The sequence below is a fragment of the Eubalaena glacialis genome, chromosome X, assembly GCF_028564815.1.
Source record: "Eubalaena glacialis isolate mEubGla1 chromosome X, mEubGla1.1.hap2.+ XY, whole genome shotgun sequence".
Lineage (NCBI taxonomy): Eukaryota > Metazoa > Chordata > Mammalia > Artiodactyla > Balaenidae > Eubalaena > Eubalaena glacialis.
The window spans coordinates 89,899,434-89,920,961 of NC_083736.1; the positions used below are offsets into that span (position 1 = coordinate 89,899,434).

General features: G+C 38.7%; 1 protein-coding gene across 4 annotated transcripts in view; it reads left to right on the forward strand.

Moving 5' to 3' along the window:
* DIAPH2 (diaphanous related formin 2) overlaps nt 1-21,528 on the forward strand; it is an 878,028-nt gene that overhangs the window by 402,293 nt on the left and 454,207 nt on the right. For all 4 annotated transcript variants that reach the window (XM_061179189.1, XM_061179191.1, XM_061179192.1 and 1 more), the window contains 2 exons: nt 1,301-1,402; nt 3,257-3,351. In XM_061179189.1, the coding sequence (XP_061035172.1) occupies nt 1,301-1,402; nt 3,257-3,351 (197 nt within the window). The remainder of the gene's footprint in view (nt 1-1,300; nt 1,403-3,256; nt 3,352-21,528) is intronic.

Here is a 21,528-nt window from a genome sequence, read left to right on the forward strand (position 1 = left end):
TATATTTTGCACCAGTAAAACAAAGGGGGGTGTCTTAATGGACCCACAATATTTTGATGCCTTCTAGAAACTTTTCCAGATGCTCACATCTGTGAACACATAGCTTAGCAAAAAATCTACTGTGGTCGTGGGTTACTTTTCCTCTCAAGAAAATCAGTAACTCATTTGTGATCTCCTTAACAAAGATCAGATAAATACTGATTGCCTCAAAATGACATTATATTTTTTAAAAGTAATAAAGAAACAGCATGATGATGGCCATGTGATTTAGTGATGAAATTTAGCAGCAAGAGTTTGGGGCCAAGAGCATATCATTCTACTTGACTGACAAATGTTGGCTTTACTTTTCTCATATTTTTTCCCATTACCTACAACCCTGTTTTTATATTAGAAGAGGTAAACTGCCAACACAGGAATATAGTGGTAGCTGTAGAATTTCTATGTAGGAGGGGTTTAGGGATTTGACATAAATCTTCATTTTCTTAGCAGACAGGATGTTGTTTTTCACTTTGGTTTGGGGGATGGCTTGTTTGGCGAGAGGGCTGGTGGAAGTGATGGGGGTCTAAAGCCCCTCCTTGGCACTGCCACTCCTCACGGTTTCAGGACATTTTAACTGTTTGGAACTCAAGGGTTACCTTCTGAATATAGCATAAATAAATCTTTCATTCAAAGAAAGCAAAGAACACTAAAAAATGGTGAGGGAGACAAAGGGAACTTACTGAAAAGACCATGTCTTTGAGGTTTATTAATTATGGGTATGCAAATAGGTGCTAACTGTTGTCTAACTTGCAAATGTTTCATGTCTATTCTTCAAAGCGGTCTCAGCAGGAGTTTTTATATGGCAACCTGTTTAGCAGTTAAAGTTACCTTAGATATCTTTAAAGCAATTTCACTGAATTAAAGACCTGCCTAAATTTTAGCATATTTTAGGATAAATGCACATCTGCCTTTTTCCTCAATTAGTCCAAATTAGGGAGATTTTACTATATACTTAATTCCAGTACTGCTGTAGGAACCTGGTTAAGGAGTAATTAATGCTGCACATTAGGTAAGAAGCAGCAATTGATTTTTGGTTCTATTTGGCTTATCTTTTCTGCTTAAGTGCTGATATTTAATTTGGAGGGAAACCTCTAAACAGGTCTATATTTTTATGTTTATCCTCTTCCTTGAACTAATGAAATAAACCCATTTATTGATTTGGGCATGAGCTTTATTAATGTAGTTAATATGCCTTACTAATGTGATTCTGTGTATTTGGATGAGCACTGTTATTATTTATGAATCAACATTTTTCTTTCAGTTCAAAAGAATGCAGAAGCTTTTGAAGAAAAGAAGACCCTGCCTACAAAGAAGAAAGTGAAAGAGTTGAGAATTTTGGATCCCAAAACAGCACAGAATCTTTGTATGTGATTATTTTCTCAGTAGGGAGTGGTGGTGATGGTGGTAGTGAGGGGTTGTTGGATGTATTTAAAACAAAGTTATAACTTCTTTGAACAGGTATATTTAGCACCTACTAGGAACAAAATTCTGTATAAACATGATTTAGGCTGCCTTTTTGTCATTCAGCCATAATAGAGACTACCATAATTTAGCCTCGGCTAGGCCAGGTGAAATTTATGAATAATAAAGCTTTGGAAAGTACTGATCATTCAGCATTGTTAGAGGCCACAGTGAGAGGAAAGGCAGAGTTGAAAAGAGTGTTATATTTTTTTTCCTTCTGCCTAGGCCTGGGAGTGATAGTTTTAGAGTATTCACTAGTCACATGGGCAAATCCTTTTACTACTATTTGCTTTATATTTGAAGGAATTGTGATGTGAGCTAGTTGTTAACCACTGTACTTTAAAACTGGTTAGTGAACCTTAAAGCCTTTAACAAAGCAGTCAACCATTAAATACGCTTTTCCTAAAGTAGCTGGACAGTTAAACCCATCTTCATTTACACAGGTCCTAAGTTTTTTTTGACATAGTCTCCACTCTGTATTAAATTTAGCTTTTGTGTGTGTGTGTGTGTGTGTGTGTGTGTGTCACCACAGTATGCTGTGTTTATATTCTGAGGATACTAAAACACTATGTATGAGAAATTTCAGCACATCAAGCATTTCTAAGTATGCAGAGAAATACCTTGGGAGTTTATTTTGTGAAGGAGTGTGCTATAGAGAATCAGATTAAAATAAACAACTCGTCATTCTCATTCTTATGTCGGTAGGAATGTTGCTGTCAGAAAAGCAGTCTCCTAATAGCTGTTTTGCCTGTGTACATTGCTTACCAGACAGTCCTTTTTTTTTTTATAAAGTGGATGTTCAGTACTTTTTAAAAAAAAAAAACGTAGTATGATCTTAATTGCTAGTTGATATCTGTCAACATTATTTATTTGGATTATGGAGGTCTCATTTGGTGTTTATGTCTAGGTAGTCATTTGCCTGGACAGGGGAGGATGCTTTGTCTTTAGGTACCAGTGAAGGCATATAGACCTCTCCATGAAAAAAAAAAAAAAAATTCTTAGGAATATATGTATGTTCTGGTGATAAGAACACATGTATGTTCTTTAAAACGTATGTTCAATGGAGGTTAAAGTGGAATGTATTGTTGAACAATGCTTTCTGAGTCAGTGTAAGCTTTTCTAGGTATAATTTGTTGAATTATTCCCGTATGACATAATGCATATCCATTTAAGAAAAAGTTGACAAGGGAAATCGTTGATTCAACATAAAAGCAACTAATAGCATACCTCATGAATGTCATCAGGGATGCAGAGAACATCGAGGATTCAGACACTTAAATTTTTTCTTATGTGGGAGAACTGCAAAGTAGATTGCTATGGTTTTCTTAGTATCGGGTTACTTTACTGTCATTCTCGAGAAGTGCTGTATTGGATGCATCTGACAATCTCCACGGTAAATTCTACGTTGAATTAAAAGGCCTACTTGAGATAAAATTTCTAACTTTTCATGGGTTATTTGGTATTAGCTTCATCTAAAATGCATAAGCATGTAGTCATCAGTGCTGTTAGTAGTTTTATCTTGTATATAAATACGCATGAGCTGTAAACGTTAGACCCTGAGCTAATAGGCCATTTTGCCTAGATGAGTAGTATAGTCCATCAAATGGAAGCTACTTTTGTTTGTTCATAATTCTGTAGAGTAATATTAGTGACAGGAATTTCATATTTTGAGTCTATGAAATGGGAATCAGGTATTTATTAGGACTTTAAAATTGTGATGCTGCTCTCATTTTAATAAAATCAATTTTTATTTTAGCTATCTTCCTAGGATCATATCGTATGCCATATGAAGATATAAAAAACATCATTCTGGAGGTTAATGAAGACATGTTGAGTGAGGCCTTAATTCAGGTAACTTGCATATTTTGCTTTTAAATTTCATTTTCACAGGTATTTCTAGATTGCTGTCCTTTCAATGGAGTTGTGTGAAAATGTTCTTCTATGTTTGGATAATAGAATTAGGAATATCTACCTGTGTGGACAGTAAGAGGACTCAGACGATCTAGGTTCTAGGTATGTGTCTGCCATTTATTAGATATGTGTCCTTTTTTTTTTTTTTTAAACATCTTTCTTGGAGTATAATTGCTTTACAATGGTGTGTTAGTTTCTGCTTTATAACAAAGTGAATCAGTTATACATATACATATGTTCACATATCTCTTCCCTCTTACATCTCCCTCCCTCCCACCCTCCCTATCCCACCCCTCTAGGTGGTCACAAAGCACCGAGCTGATCTCCCTGTGCTATGCGGCTGCTTCCCACTAGCTATCTATTTTACATTTGGTAGTGTATATATGTCCATGACACTCTCTCACCCTGTCACATCTCACCCCTCCCCCTCCCCATATCCTCAAGTCCATTCTCTAGTAGGTCTGTGTCTTTATTCCCGTCTTGCCACTAGGTTCTTCATGACCTTTTTTTTTTTTTTTTTTCCCTTAGATTCCATATATATGTGTTAGCATACTGTATTTCTTTTTCTCTTTCTGACTTACTTCACTCTGTATGACAGACTCTAACTCCATCCACCTCATTACAAATACCTCCATTTCATTTCTTTTTATGGCTGAGTAATATTCCATTGTATATATGTGCCACATCTTCTTTATCCATTCATCCGATGATGGACACCTAGGTTGCTTCCATGTCCTGGCTATTGTAAACAGAGCTGCAATGAATATTTTGGTACATGACTCTTTCTGAATTATGGTTTTCTCAGGGTATATGCCCAGTAGTGGGATTGCTGGGTCGTATGGTAGTTCTATTTTTAGTTTTTTAAGGAACCTCCATACTGTTCTCCATAGTGGCTGTATCAATTTACATTCCCACCAACAGTGCAAGAGTGTTCCCTTTTCTCCACACCCTCTCCAGCATTTATTGTTTCTAGATTTTTTGAAGATGGCCATTCTGACCGGTGTGAGATGATACCTCATTGTAGTTTTGATTTGCATTTCTCTAATGATTAATGATGTTGAGCATTCTTTCATGTGTCTGTTGGCAATCTGTATATCTTCTTTGGAGAAATGTCTATTTAGGTCTTCTGCCCATTTTTGGATTGGGTTGTTTGTTTTTTTGTTATTGAGCTGCATGAGCTGCTTGTAAATCTTGGAGATTAATCCTTTGTCAGTTGCTTCATTTGCAAATATTTTCTCCCATTCTGAGGGTTGTCTTTTGGTCTTGTTTATGGTTTCCTTTGCTGTGCAAAAGCTTTTAAGTTTGATTAGGTCCCATTTGTTTATTTGTGTTTTTATTTCCATTTCTCTAGGAGCTGGGTCAAAAAGGATCTTGCTGTGATTTATGTCATAGAGTGTTCTGCCTATGTTTTCCTCTAAGAGTTTGATAGTGTCTGGCCTTACACTTAGGTCTTTAATCCATTTTGAGTTTATTTTTGTGTATGGTGTCAGGGAGTGTTCTAATTTCATACTTTTACATGTACCTGTCCAATTTTCCCAGCACCACTTATTGAAGAGGCTGTCTTTTCTCCACTGTATATGCTTGCCTCCTTTATCAAAGATAAGGTGACCATATGTGCGTGGGTTTATCTCTGGGCTTTCTATCCTGTTCCATTGATCTATATTTCTGTTTTTGTGCCAGTACCAAACTGTCTTGATTACTGTAGCTTTGTAATATAGTCTGAAGTCAGGGAGCCTGATTCCTCCAGCTCCCTTTTTTGGTTCTCAAGATTGTTTTGGCTATTCGGGGTCTTTTGTGTTTCCATACAAATTGTGAAATTTTTTGTTCTAGTTCTGTGAAAAATGCCAGTGGTAGTTTGATAGGGATTGCATTGAATCTGTAGATTGCTTTGGGTAGTAGAGTCATTTTCACAATGTTGATTCTTCCAATCCAAGAACATGGTATATCTCTCCATCTATTTGTATCATCTTTAATTTCTTTCATCAGTGTCTTATAGTTTTCTGCATACAGGTCTTTTGTCTCCTTAGGTAGGTTTATTCCTAGATATTTTACTCTTTTTGTTGCAATGGTAAACGGGAGTGTTTTCTTAATTTCACTTTCAGATTTTTCATCATTAGTGTATAGGAATGCAAGAGATTTCTGTGCATTAATTTTGTATCCTGCTACTTTACCAAATTCATTGATTAGCTCTAGTAGTTTTCTGGTAGCATCTTTAGGAATCTCTATGTATAGTATCATGTCATCTGCAAACAGTGACAGCTTTACTTCTTCTTTTCCGATTTGGATTCCTTTTATTTCTTTTTCTTCTCTGATTGCTGTGGCTAACACTTCCAAAACTATGTTGAATAATAGTGGTGAGAGTGGGCAACCTTGTCTTGTTCCTGATCTTAGTGGAAATGGTTTCAGTTTTTCACCATTGAGGACAATGTTGGCTGTGGGTTTGTCATATATGGCCTTTATTATGTTGAGGAAAGTTCCCTCTATGCCTACTTTCTGCAGGGCTTTTATCATAAATGGGTGTTGAATTTTGTCGAAAGCTTTCTCTGCATCTATTGAGATGATCATATGGTTTTTCTCCTTCAATTTGTTAATATGATGTATCACGTTGATGGATTTGCATATATTGAAGAATCCTTGCATTCCTGGAATAAACCCCACTTGATCATGGTGTATGATCCTTTTAATGTGCTGTTGGATTCTGTTTGCTAGTATTTTGTTGAGGATTTTTGCATCTATGTTCATCAGTGATATTGGCCTGTAGTTTTCTTTCTTTGTGACATCTTTGTCTGGTTTTGGTATCAGGGTGATGGTGGCCTCGTAGAATGAGTTGGGGAGTGTTCCTCCCTCTGCAATATTTTGGAAGAGTTTGAGAAGGATAGGTGTTAGCTCTTCTCTAAATGTTTGATAGAATTCGCCTGTGAAGCCATCTGGTCCTGGGCTTTTGTTTGTTGGAAGATTTTTAATCACAGTTTCAATTTCAGTGCTTGTGATTGGTCTGTTCATATTTTCTATTTCTTCCTGGTTCAGTCTCGGCAGGTTGTGCATTTCTAAGAATTTGTCCATTTCTTCCAGGTTGTCCATTTTATTGGCATAGAGTTGCTTGTAGTAATCTCTCATGATCGTTTGTATTTCTGCAGTGTCAGTGGTTACTTCTCCTTTTTCATTTCTAATTCTATTGATTTGAGTCTTCTCCCTTTTTCTCTTGATGAGTCTGGCTAATGGTTTATCAATTTTGTTTATCTTCTCAAAGAACCAGCTTTTAGTTTCATTGATTTTTGCTATTGTTTCCTTCATTTCTTTTTCATTTATTTCTGATCTGATCTTTATGATTTCTTTCCTTCTGCTAGCTTTGGGGGTTTTTTGTTCTTCTTTCTCTAATTGCTTTAGGTGCAAGGTTAGGTTGTTTATTCGAGATGTTTCCTGTTTCTTGAGGTCGGCTTGTATTGCTATAAACTTCCCTCTTAGCACTGCTTTCGCTGCATCCCATAGGTTTTGGGTCGTCATGTCTCCATTGTCATTTGTTTCTAGGTATTTTTTGATTTCCCCTTTGATTTCTTCAGTGATCACTTCGTTATTAAGTAGTGTATTGTGTAGCCTCCATGTGTTTGTATTTTTTACAGATCTTTTCCTGTAATTGATATCTAGTCTCATAGCGTTGTGGTCGGAAAAGATACTTGATACGATTTCAATTTTCTTAAATTCACCAAGGCTTGATTTGTGACCCACGATATGATCTATCCTGGAGAATGTTCCATGAGCACTTGAGAAAAATGTGTATTCTGTTGTTTTTGGGTGGAATGTCCTATAAATATCAATTAAGTCCATCTTGTTTAATGTATCATTTAAAGCTTGTGTTTCCTTATTTATTTTCATTTTGGATGATCTGTTCATTGGTGAAAGTGGCGTGTTAAAGTCCCCTACTATGATTGTGTTGCTGTCGATTTCCCCTTTTATGGCTGTTAGTATTTGCCTTATGTATTGAGGTGCTCCTATGTTGGGTGCATAAATATTTACAATTGTTATACCTTCCTCTTGGATCGATCCCTTGATCATTATATAGTGTCCTTCTTTGTCTCTTGTAATAGTCTTTATTTTAAAGTCTATTTTGTCTGATATGAGAATTGCTACTCCAGCTTTCTTTTGATTTCCATTTGCATGGAATATCTTTTTCCATCCCCTCACTTTCAGTCTCTATGTGTCCCTAGGTCTGAAGTGGGTCTCTTGTAGACAGCATATATATGGGTCTTGTTTTTGTATCCATTCAGCCAGTCTGTGTCTTTTGGTGGGAGCATTTAATCCATTTACATTTAAGGTAATTATCGATATGTATGTTCCTATTCCCATTTTCTTAAATGTTTTGGTTTTGTTATTGTAGGTGTTTTCCTTCTCTTGTGTTTCTTGCCTAGAGAAGTTCCTTTAGCATTTGTTGTAAAGCTGGTTTGGTGGTGCTGAACTCTCTCAGCTTTTGCTTGTCTGTAAATGTTTTAATTTCTCCATCAAATCTGAATGAGATCCTTGCTGGGTAGAGTACTCTTGGATGTAGGTTTTTCTCCATCAAATCTGAATGAGATCCTTGCTGGGTAGAGTACTCTTGGATGTAGGTTTTTCTCCTTCATCACTTTAAGTATATCCTACCACTCCCTTCTGGCTTGCAGAGTTTCTGCTGAAAGATCAGCTGTTAACCTTATGGGGATTCCCTTGTGTTTTATTTGTTGTTTTTCCCTTGCTGCTTTCAGTATGTTTTCTTTATATTTAAATTTGGATAGTTTGATTAATATGTGTCTTGGCGTGTTTCTCCTTGGATTTATCCTGTATGGGACTCTCTGTGCTTCCAGGACTTGATTAACTATTTCCTTTCCCATATTAGGGAAGTTTTCAACTATAATCTCTTCAAATATTTTCTAAATCCCTTTCTTTTTCTCTTCTTCTTCTGGGACCCCTATAATTCGAATGTTGGTGCGTTTAATGTTGTCCCAGAGGTCTCTGAGACTGTCCTCAGTTCTTTTCATTCTTTTTTCTTTATTCTGCTCTGCAGTAGTTATTTCCACCATTTTATCTTCCAGGTCACTTATCCGTTCTTCTGCCTCAGTTATTCTGCTATTGATCCCTTCTAGAGTATTTTTAATTTCATTTATTGTGTTTTTCATCGTTGCTTGGTTCCTCTTTAGTTATTCTACACCCTTGTTAAATGTTTCTTGCGTTTTGTCTATTCTATTTCCAAGATTTTAGATCATCTTTACTATCATTATTCTGAATTCTTTTTCAGGTAGACTGCCTATTTCCTCTTCATTTGTTAGGTCTGGTGTGTTTTGACCCTGCTCCTTCATCTGCTGTGTGTTTTTCTGTCTTCTCATTTTGCTTATCTTACTGTGTTTGGGGTCTCCTTTTCACAGGCTGCAGGTTCGTAGTTCCCGTTGTTTTTGGTATCTGTCCCCAGTGGCTAAGGTTGGTTCAGTGGGTTGTGTAGGCTTCCTGGTGGAGGGAACTAGTGCCTGTGTTCTGGTGGATGAGGCTGGATCTTGTCTTTCTGGTGGGCACGTCCACGTCTGGTGGTGTGTTTTGGGGTGTCTGTGGCCTTATTATGATTTTAGGCAGCCTCTCTGCTAATGGATGGGGCTGTGTTCCTGTCTTGCTAGTTGTTTGGCATAGGGTGTCCAGCACTGTAGCTTGCTGGTCGTTGAGTGAAGCTGGGTCTTGATGTTGAGATGGAGATCTCTGAAAGATTTTTGCCGTTTGGTATTACGTGGAGCTGGGAGGTCTTTTGTGGACCAGTGTCCTGAAGTTGGCTCTCCCACCTCAGAGGCACAGCCCTGATGCCTGGCTGGAGCACCAAGAGCCTTTCTTCCACACGGCTCAGAGTAAAAGGGAGAAAAAATAGAAAGAAAGAAAGAGGATAAAATAAAATGAAATAAAATAAAGCTATTATAAAGCAAAGCTATACAGACAAAATCTCACCCAGAAGCATACACATATACACTCACAAAAAAAGGAAAAGGGGAAAAATTAATATATCCTGCTCCCAAAGTCCACCTCCTGAATTTGGGATGATTCGTTGTCTATTCAGATATTCAACAGATGCAGGCACATCAAGTTGTTTGTGGAGTTTTAATCCGCTGCTTCTGAGGCTGCTGGGAGAGATTTCCCTTTCTCTTCTTTGTTTGCACAGCTCCCGGGGTTCAGCTTTGGATTTGGACCCGCCTCTGCGTGTAGGTCGCCTGAGGGCATCTGTTCCCCCCCCAGACAGAACGGGGTTAAAGGAGCAGCTGCTTCGGGGGCTCTGGCTCACTCGGGTGGGAGGGAGGGAAGGATACGGATGCGGGGCGAGCCTGCGGCGGCAGAGGCCGGCGTGACGTTGCACCAGCCCGAGGCGTGCCGTGCGTTCTCCAGGGGAAGTTGTCCCCGGATCACGGGAGCCTGGCCGTTGCGGGCTGCACCGGCTCCCGGGAGGGGCGGTGTGGAGAGTGACCTGTGCTCGCACACAGCCTTCTTGGTGGCGGCAGCAGCAGCCTTAGCGTCTTATGCCCGTCTCTGGGGTCCGCGCTGATAGCCGCGGCTCGCGCCCGTCTCTGGAGTTCGTTTAGGCGGCGCTCTGAATCCCCTCTCCTTGCGCGCCGCGAAACAAAGAGGCAAGAAAAAGTCTCTTGCCTCTTCAGCAGCTGCAGACCTTTTCCCGGACTCCCTCCCGGCTAGCACCGAAGCCCGAGCCTCAGCTCCCAGCCCCCGCCCGCCCCAGCGGCTGAGCAGACAAGCCTCACGGGCTGGTGAGTGCTGCTCGGCGCCGCTCCTCTGTGCGGGAATCTCTCCGCTTTGCCCTCCGCACCCCTGTGGCTGCGCTCTCCTCCGTGGCTCCGAAGCTTCCCCCCTCTGCCACCCGCAGTCTCTGCCCATGAAGGGGCTTCCTAGAGTGTGGAAACCTTTCCTCCTTCACAGCTCCCTCCCACTGGTGCAGGTCCTGTCCCTATTCTTTTGTCTCTGTTATTTCTTTTTTCTTTTGCCCTACCCAAGTACGTGGGGAGTTTCTTGCCTTTTGGGAGGTCTGACGTCTTCTGCCAGCGTTCAGTGGGTGTTCCGTAGGAGCAGTTCCACGTGTAGATGTATTTCTAATGTATCTGTGGGAAGGAAGGTGATCTCCGCGTCTTACTCTTCCGCCATCTTCTCCTTCCTTCAGATATGTGTCCTTTTAAATTTAAGTTTGTGCACATGTAGACGCATCATCCTCTGTACATAAAATTGCATCTATTTCATCATCACAATGACATTTTTAAGTAGATATTGTTATTACCATTGTGTGGACGTAAAAGTGTACAGGCCAAGAGGTTAAAATAGCTTCCTCAGGATCAATGGGTGAATGGTAAAGTTATCCCTTGTTAAGCACTTAACGTGCTGGGGATTGTGCGCTTTATATATTTTATCTCATTGAATCCTGCAACAGTCCTATGAGATAATACTATTATCCTCATTTACACATCAGGAAACTGAGGCTTAGAGAGATTGCCCACTGTCACCTAGCTGGTAAGTGGCAGAGTAGTAGAGCTGAGACTCAGAACAAAGCCTATCAAGACTCTAAAGCCGTTGCTCTTTTTATTCTATTATTCTGCCTCCTATGGGCAAACTATGTCAGTTTGCTAAAGCCCTATCTTCTCATCTGACATTACTAGTTCACTGTGAGGATTACACCAAATAAACTGCTTGGTAGAATAAAGCACTCTATTAGATCTAATTCTTAGAATTCTTCATATGTTTGACCCTGTCTGGTTTAATTTTTGGAAGGAAGAACTGCAAGATATTTCATGGATGGGCATAGTCATTGCAGGTTTTTTGTTGTTTGTTTTTGAGCCACGTGGCTTGCTTTGATTTTAAGAAGATTGAGTAGTTTATGCTGTAACAATTTTGTTATACCTCCCCTTAGACTGTCTCTAAATCTCAGAGCACCAGTGTCTGTCATTTGAGCAGGCTGTGTCTATACAGAAGTTCCTCCATTGCGTAGTGTAGGCTTGCATTACAGTTTACCCTGTAGTACTAAGGGTTAATGAGTTTATGTAGGCTCTTTATTATCATGACACAACTTTATTAACCTCAATGAAAGTTACACTGTGCTAAGAAATTCCCTTGTGGAAAAGTTTTTTGAAAAATGTGTTTTCTTTGTCCAGCCAGCCAAGTCCAGAGTTCTCTGAGTTGAAATGGAGAGCTGATCACATTTGTCCTGCCCGCCTTATTCCCATGGTTCTTTGCACAGTAGTCAGAATGAGCAAGTTAAAAAGCCTAAATGTGACTTAGTTCTCCCTCTTTTTATCCAGTTGGACAGTTTCATTTGAAAGTACAAAAAGGCAAACAAACATCTGGCTCCTATTCAGTAGTTGAAGCTTTCTAGTCTTTTCTGTATGATCAGATTTTAGTAAAAGAGAACCATATTTTGAAGAATTAATCAATGTAGGCATTTATTTTGCCCATTAAAACTGTAGCTTTTCCTTCACATGCCTTAGTAAATAAAAAAGAATGTAAATATGCAGAATGCTACTGTGATATTTATTTACCAGTAACATTAAAAACATTTATTATTTTTTAAGTCATGTTTTCAGCTCTTTAGGGAATGTAAGAAACAGAAGGGGTCTCACTTATGAATGGCCCTCTAATATGCAACAAGCTTTAAAAATGTATATATAGAAATGTATTACGTGGGATTTTTTTTTTTTTTTTCTGTTTCACTTGATTTTTTTTTTTTTTTTTTTTTTTTTTTTTCTGTTTCACTTGATTTTGTAGCATAAACGATACATATTTGTTTCTCTCTTTAAATTGCCTGGTCCAGTTGGGAGGAAGGAATTGCTTTCAATTTGGAGAAGGCAGTAAATTATGTCTAAATTATTGAATTCAGCTGGTTTAATCTTATCCACTATGCAGTCAAAAGGACTGCTTGTGAAATCACATTATTATGCTGAATCTCGGAAGGTGAGTGAAGGAGAACCAGGAAGTGTAGATCCTGCCAGGCTCCTTCTGCGAGTGTTATACCCATTGCTTCCGTGCATTTCCTGTTTGCTGGGGATGGGTTAACCTTTTCCTGTCTCATCTCTTCCTCTTTTCTAGACATCCATTCCCTTTTCTAAGCCTGTATCTTTCTCTTTTTCACATCTCTGTGTGTTTTATCACTTGCATCCTTTGCCCCAACAATTTTGTGCTTTCCTTTCGTTTAAAGCAGGCCACTGAAGACTTTTTTCCAAGCTGGCTTGCCTTCCTCCTCGATGCCAGATACTCTAAAATTTCTTCTCATTCCTTACCCTGCTCAATCAAAACTCATTTTCTTACTCCTGCTTGTAGGAGAAAACAATTTAACATGTAATTTAATAGTATGCATGACTGGAATTGTGCTGCTTGGGTACGAGGCACAAATTGTGAATAACTCATCTGAGTTATGAAAGTTAATATTGCGTTTATGCAGACAAATCCAATGTCTGAGTATCTTCTAGTAAGGAGGAAGGTCCTGGGTAGAAACAGTCATTTGATTTTCAAGTACCCAAAGGAGACTGCTTCCCTCAGGCCAGAGAAAAGACTAGATCACCACTGCCTTTCTCCCTCCCATCCTAGAAAGGGTTTGCTTCAGTGATGCAAAAGTAACATCAATTTGCCATTCAAAGGAGCTGTTTACCATTTATGACTAATTACCATGTAGCACATTGATAATGCATAGCATTAAATATGTATCATCAGATTAACTTTGTTGTAAGTTCTATTTGATTACAGTGCTAAACTCCATCCATGCATAATCATAGTTTGTTGCTCATGTGGCATGGTTGTCTCCTCATAACAACAAAAACAACAAAAAACAATTAAGGACACATTGCTTCCCAGAGATTTGAATTAACACCAGTATTATCTCTCCTAGTATGGGTCAATAGGCTCTTTCCTGCCAGACAACTAATAGATTTTAGTTATTTGGCAGGATAAATCCTTTACTAAAAAAACAAAACAAAATAAAAACAAACCCCCAGATGTTAATTTAATCAGCAAAAGAGAGCCCCAAATTTAAGGTTATTAATAAAAATATTAATGTCTCCTTTATTTCAAAATATCTAAATTGAAGCTAGAAACCAAGTTCACTATATGGAAGAAGTTGAAAAGTCCTAAAATACTTACAAGAACACATAGAAACACTTAAAAAGTACACCATATCCTGAGATTGTTGAGGAGCTTCTAATATATGCAATTATGAGTTAGTTCCAAATAATGTGTACTAAATTTAGGTGATTCTTGGAGTTATTATTTCAGCTTTGAAAATCTGCTTTAGTGTAATTTAATTTGATCTATTGAGAGAAAACTCTAAGACCAGTGTTTTTAGGACATCAGTGGTAAAAATGAAATATTTGTAGGCACATTTACATATAGAACATTGACCAAAAAAAAAGAAATTAGCAGTTTTAAAAAAGTGATTCAAGCGTTGAAGGAAAAATAACAGTATATTCTATTTTAGAACATCAGTGCATGCAAATGATTCTTAAATGCTGAGGAAATTCACGTTGGTAGGGAGATTATGGTCATATTCACAAAGCCTAAGCAGAAAAAAGATGATTAACATAGAAGGCAGTATAAAATTGCTGCAGAATAATTACAAAGATATGTATAAAGCAGGGGTTTTTAACCAGGGGTCCAAAGGCCCCTGGGAGACCCATGGAGAGAATTCAGGGGCTCCTGAACTTAGATGTGAAAAATACTGCCTCTTTATTTTCTTTACCTGCTAACTAATATTTAGTATTTCATCTGATTAACAATATAGGCAACAGACCAAAGTAGTATTAACAGTACCTCTAACTTTGTCACTAATAGAAATAATAAATGTTTTCCTATCACATTAAATTTGTGGCAGATATCTTGAAATATTATTTACAGTCATTACTACTTCAAAATTACACTAGTTATTAAAGCTGCCACTAGATCTTATTTTTTATGCTTTAATCAAGAAGCACATCTATTATTATATCACAATTTATTTTCTTAAATATCTTGATAACTATTTCAATATAATTGGTTTCTTTTGTATTTTTACGTATTTTACTTTATTCTGAGAAGGGATCCGTAAGCTGGTGTTAAAGAGTTCATGGCAAAAACGAAGAGGATAGAAACTAGTACAGAAAAGTTTGCCAATCGAGATGGCAGACTAAAAAGTACCACATTAGAAGGGTGAGAGGATCAGCTACATTCTGACTACATTGCCCCTCCCCAGACTGACACAACACTGCACCGAGAGGGCCCCCTGGGCCTATAGTTTCTCCACTGGAAAAAGAGAACCCTAGGTGGACGTCTAGCTCCCCCAGCACTGTGGGACGCTTCCCAGAAGGACCATTTGGGCCACACTTCATAGAGATAACTGGGGGAATCTGTGGGGCTCAACCACTGGAGATCAGATAGAGGTGGAGAAGTTGAGGTGGGGCTTACAGCAACAGCACTTAGATCTTGGCAGACTGCATTTCTGCTTGTAGCAGTGCCCAAGCAGAGATCCCAGCCAGTGGCTCTGCTCATCTTCGGAGCCAAACTGGTGGCCCCATCTGGCTAGAGAGTTCGGTGGACAGTTCTGCCTGATTTGGGTGCCTGGTCAATGGGCTGTGCCAGCCATGGAGCTTGTTCTTCTGTCCTGCCTGGGCTGGAAAGCAGATTTGCAGCCCTGTGTAACTGCTGAGCATAGCCTCTAGTCTTACCTGTCCAAGTAGCCTAGCCTGAGAACCCAGGCCACTGTGGAGCCCATGCTATAGCCCTGCTTGGTCGGAGAGCCAAGCAAGCAGCCTTGACCAACTGTTAAGCATACTCTTTGGCTCCACATAACCAGGGAGCTTTAACAGTGACCCTGGATAGTCTCAGAGCCCAATCTACAGTAACACTGAACGATGGAGTCCAAACTATAACCCCATCCAATAGCAGAGTACAGTCTATGACCCTGCCCGATTGCTGAACATCTAGCCTTGTCCAGGCCTGCAGCCTCACCCAAGCAGGGAACCCAGCCAGTTACCCTGCCCAATTGTGGAGCATAGCCTGTTGCTTCACCTGATAAGGGACCCTAGACAGTGACCGTGCCTGACCACAGAGCACAGTCCCTAGCCCCACCCAACTGCAGGATACAGTTGGAAGTCCCTCACCACCAGAGAGCCCAGTCAGAGCATAGCCAGTCGCCTACCAGGTCGTGAGGCCCAGCCTGCAGCCCTGTGCAACATTAGGGCGCAGCCTGAAGCCCTACTTGATGACAGAGCACAGCCTGCAGCTCCAAATGAACATAGTCCAGCCAGCAGTGCCATTCACTCAAGGAGCACAGCCTGAGACCTCAGCTGACCAGGAGCAATTGCAAAGCCCATTCATAGCCCTGCCCACTTGCCAACCAGTAGCACCACCCTATCAGGGAACACAGCCCGTCACCTCGCCTGACCAGAGGTGATTACAGAACCCAGTTAGTGGCCCCACCTGACCACAGAGCACAGTCAGTAGCCCCACTCAATCTGGGCATCCACGCAGTAGCCCTGCTTGAATGTGGAGCTTAGCCAGCAGTTACACCCAACAATGGAGCTCAACCAGTGGCACCCCCTCTGACCTCAGATACTGGGCAATAGCGTCATCCAACTAGGGACTCCAATAGCAAGCCCCACTTGCCAAAAAATGCTACCAGCTGTACCCCAGGTTGGGCTGATGAGTGAAGGTCTTACCCTGTGACAGCAAACATAAATTCTGGGAAAGAAGACCACTTATTCAAATGTGCAGATACTAATGCAAGGAGTCAAGAATCACAAAGAATCAGGTAAAAATGATACCACCAAAGGAAACTAATAGGACTCCAATAACTGACCCTAAAGAAATGGAGATCTATGAACTTTCTGAAAAATAATTAAGAATAATCCTCTTAAAGAAGTTCAGTGAACTATAGCAGTACACAGAAAGACAACTAAACAAAATTGGGAAAACAATGCATAAACAAAATGAGAAGTTGAACAAAGGAAAAGTGACCATCAAAAAAACACACAAACAAACAGAAATCCTAGAGCTGAGTAATACAATGACTGAACTGAAAAATTCAATAGAGAGATTCAATATCACACTTGATCAAGCAGAAGAGAGACAAGTGACCTGGAAGGTAGGCCATTTGAAATTATCCAGTCATAGGAGTAAAAAGGAAAAAGAATGAAAAAGAGTGAAGAAAGCCTACAGGACTATCAGTGAATTTCTCAAAAGAAATATTACAGGCCAGGAAAATGTGGAATGATATATTCAAAATATTGAAAGAAAAAAAAAAACAAAAAACACCTGTCAACCAAGACCACTCTACCCAGAAAAGCTGTCCTTTAGAAATGAAGAAAAGATAAATATTTTCTCAAACAAACAAAGCTGAAGGAGTTCATCATCACTAGAAATACTAAAGGGTGTTTTTCATGCTAACATGAAAAGATGCTAATTTAAACTGTAAAAACATATGAATGTGTAAAACTCACTGGTGATGGTAAATATGTAGCCAAAGTCAGATTCTCTAATATTATAATGGTGTTGCATAATTCACTTACAACTCTAGTTTAAAAGTTAAAAAAACAAATGTATTAAAAATAATCATAACTTCAATAATCTGTCATTAGGTACACATTATGAAAAGTGTAAATTGTAACCTAAAATAATGTAAACTGTGAGGGGGGCAACAAGTAAAATTATAAAGTTTAGTATGCTATTGAAATTAAGTTGTTATCAGTTTAAATTAGGATGCTATAAATATATTTTATGTAAGCCTCATGGTAACCACAAAGGAAAAGCCTATAGTAGATACACAAAAGATTATGATAAAGGAGTCAAAGCATACTGCCACAAAAAGTACTCAAATCTCAAAGGATGAGAACATTAGAAGAAGCAAGGAACAAAACATTCAGAAAACAATTAACAAAAGCCAAAAGCAAGTTCCTACCTATCAACAATTACTTTAAAGATAAAAGTATTAAAATCTCCAATCAGAAGACATAGAATAGCCTGAGAGACTAAGAGACTCACTTTAGCTTTAAGTACACACATAGCTTGAGATTGAAGGGATGGAAAAAGATACTTCAAGCAAATAGTAACCAAAAGAAAGCAAGGGTTGTGATACTTAATAACAGACAAAATAGACATTAAGCAAAAAAATGGTCAAAACAGACAAAGACAGTCATTATGTAATGACAGAGTGGTCAGTTCATCAAGAAGATGTAACAATTGTAAATATTTATGCATCCAACATTGGAACATCTAAATATATAAAGTAAATACTAATAGAACTAAAACAAGGGCTAAAAGGAGAAATAAACAACAATAAAGTAATAGATGGGGACTTCAGTTCCCCACTTTAAACAATGGATACACCATCCATACAGAGAATCAATAAGTAAACAGTGGATTTGAACAACACTACGACTTAATGAACCTAACAGACATATACAGAACATTTCATCCGACAGCAGCAGACTACATATTCTTTTCAATTACACATGAAATATTCTCCAAGATAGATCATATGATAGTTAATAGATAGCAAATTTAAGAAGATTAAAATTGTATCACATATCTTTTCTGACCACAGTGACATAGAACTAGAAATCAGTAACAGGAGGAAAGGTGGAAAATGCATAGAAACATGAAAATTAAACATAACACTCCTGAACAACTAATGGATCAAAGAAGGAAAAAAGAAGAAATAAAGAAATACCTTGAGACAAATCAAAATGGAAACACAACATACCAGAACTTATTGGATGGGGATAAATAAGCAATTCTAACTGGCAAGTTTATAGGGATAAACACATCAAGAAGAAAGAAAGGTCTCAAACAACCTAACTTTACTCCTCAAGGAAATAGAAAAATAAGCAAAAACTAATCCCAAAGTTAGTAGAAGGGAGGAAATAATAAAGACTAGAGCAGAAATAAATGAGAGTAAAAGACCATAGAAAAGATCAATGAAACTAAGAGGTAATTTTTTGAAAAGGTAAATTTGACAAACCATTAGCTAGACTAAGAAAAAAAGAGAGAAGACTCAGATAAATACAATCATAATGAAAGAGGAGACATTGCAACCCATATCAAAGAAATACAGTGGATCATAAGAGACTACTATAAACAGTTAGATACCAACTAATTGAAGAAATGAATAAATTCCTAGTGACATACAACTTACCAAGAATGAATCCTGAAGAAATAGAAAATATGAACACATCAGTAATGACTAAGGATATTGAAACAGTATTTAAAAACCTCTCAAGGAGAAGTCTGGGATCAGACTGTTTCACTGGTGAATTCTACCAAACCTTTAAAAAAGAATTAACATCGATCCTTTTGAAACTCTTCCAAAAAATTGAAGAGGAAGGAACACTCACAAGCTCATTTTTTGAGGCCAGCGTTACCCTGATACTAAAGCCAGATAAGGACACTACAATAAAAATTGGGCAAAGGACTTGAGTAGACATTTTCCAAAGAAGATATTCCAATGGCCAACCTGTACATGAAAAGGTGCTCAGTATCACTAATCATCAGGGAAATGCAAATCAAAACTACAATGAGATATCACCTCACACCTGTTAGAATGGCTGTTATCAAAAAGACAGATAATGCTGGTGAGGATATGAAAAAAAGGGAACTCTTGTGCACTGTTGGAGGGAATGTAAGTTGGTACAGCCACTATGGAAAAAGGTACAGAGATTCCTTAAAAAATTAAAATAGAACTACTATATGATCCAGAAATCTCACTTCTGTGTATATATTTGAAGGAAATAAAATCACCATATCAAAGAGAGATCCAAATGTCCATGTTCATTGCAGCATTTTTTTTTTTTTTATAATAGCTAAGGCATGCAAACTACCTCGGTGTCCATTGACGGATGTGTGGATAAAGTTGTGATGTATGTATGTATGTATACACACACACAAACACACACACACACAGGAATATTATTCAGATTTTAAAAAGGAAATCCTGCGATATGTGACAACATGGATGGACTTTGGGGACATTATGCTAAGTGAAATATGTCAGGCAAAGACAAATACTGTGGGGTATCACTTATATGTGGAATTAAGACAAACCAGACTCATAGGAACAGAGTAGATTGTTGTTTGTTTGCCAGGGGTAGAGGGAAGGGGAGAATGGATGAAACTGGCTCAAGGGTACAAAATCCCAGCTATAAAATGAATAAGTTCTGGGGATGTAATGTACACCATGGTGACTATAGTTAATAGTACTGTACTGTATATTTGAAAGTTGCTAAGAGAGTAAGTCTTAAAAGTCCTTGCCAGAATAAAGAAAAATTATGACTATGTGTTGTGATGGGTTTTTTTTTTTTTTAACATCTTTATTGGAGTATAATTGCTTTACAATGGTGTGTTAGTTTCTGCTTTATAACAAAGTGAATCAGCTATACATATACATATATCCCCATATCTCTTCCCTCTTGTGTCTCCCTCCCTCCCACCTTCCCTATCCCACCCGTCTAGTTGGTCACAGAGCACCGAGCTGATCTCCCTGTGCTATGCAGCTGCTTCCCACTAGCTATCGATTTTACATTTGGTAGTGTATATATGTCCATGCCACTCTCTCACTTTGTCCCAGCTTACCCTTCCCCCTCCCCGTGTCCTCAAGTCCATTCTCTAGTAGGTCTGCGTCTTTATTCCCGTCCTGCCCCTAGGTTCTTCATAACCATTTTTTTAAATTTAGATTGCATATATATGTGTTAGCATACGGTATTTGTTTTTCTCTTTCTGACTTACTTCACTCCGTATGACAGACTCTAGGTCCATCCACCTCACTACAAATAACCCAATTTCATTTCTTTTTATGGCTGAGTAATATTCCATTGTATATGTGATGGGTGTTTAAAGGAACCTTATTCTGATAATCATTTTGCAGTATATGCATATATCAAATAATCACATTTTACATCTTAAACTTTCACAGTGTTATATATCTTAATAAAACTGGAAAAAACATTTTAAAAAGAAAAAGTTTCCCAGTTACATGACTTAGAAGTTTCCCTTAAAAATATTGCAAAACAGTAAAATGATCAGTGGTTACCAGGCATTAGTGGAGAGGGAGGGATGAATACGCAGAGCACAGAGGGTTTTTTTTTTTTTTTTTTTTTTTTTTTTTTTATTTATGGCTGTGTTGGGTCTTCGTTTCTGTGCGAGGGCTTTCTCTAGTTGCGGCAAGCGGGGGCCACTCTTCATCGCGGTGCGTGGGCCTCTCATTATCGCGGCCTCTCTTGTTGCGGAGCACAGGCTCCAGACGCGCAGGCTCAGTAATTGTGGCTCACGGACCTAGTTGCTCCGCGGCATGTGGGATCTTCCCAGACCAGGGCTCGAACCCGTGTCCCCTGCATTGGCAGGCAGATTCTCAACCACTGCGCCTTTTAGAGCAGTGAAACTAACTATTCTGTGTGGTAATATAATTGTGGATACATGTCATACATTTGTTAAAATCCCATAGAATGTACAAAAGGAAGAGTGAACCCTAATGTAAACTGTGGACTTTAGGCAATATTGATGTCAGTGTAGGTTCATCAGTTGTTACAAATATAGCATTTTAGTGGGGAGGGTGTTGATAGTTGGTGAGGCTATACATGTATAAGGGCAGGAAATACATGGGAATTCTCTGTATTTTGCTGCTCAGTTTTGCTGTAAAACTAAAACTGCTCTAAAAAATAAAATCTAATAAAAATAGAAAGAAACTAGTACAGAGGCCCACAGAAGGGGAGCTGTAGGTTTGGGTGGCCTGTGGTTACAGTGTTTTTTTGGGAGAAGTGTAACTTAAACTGGACTTTGCAACATTATTAGGGCTCAGTTAGAGAAGGCTAGGAAAAGGGAATAGTGGGCAAAGGCTTGAGCATCTAAAGGAAAATATTTATATTCTGGTATGCCTCAGAAGTCATGTAGGGTGGCAATGAGAAAGAGCATGTAAAAGATTTGTTGGGGTCATACTCTTGAGGCATAGAGATCACAAATTAGTGACCCACAGTATGTTTTCTTTGGCCTTTGTAGTGCTTAAATGGTAGAATTTGAGTGTTACATACTGTCCCATTTGCCACAGGCCCTACCACCCCCCACTACATTTTACCCACTCTGATTTATTCCTAGTCCCTATAAGCATCAGGC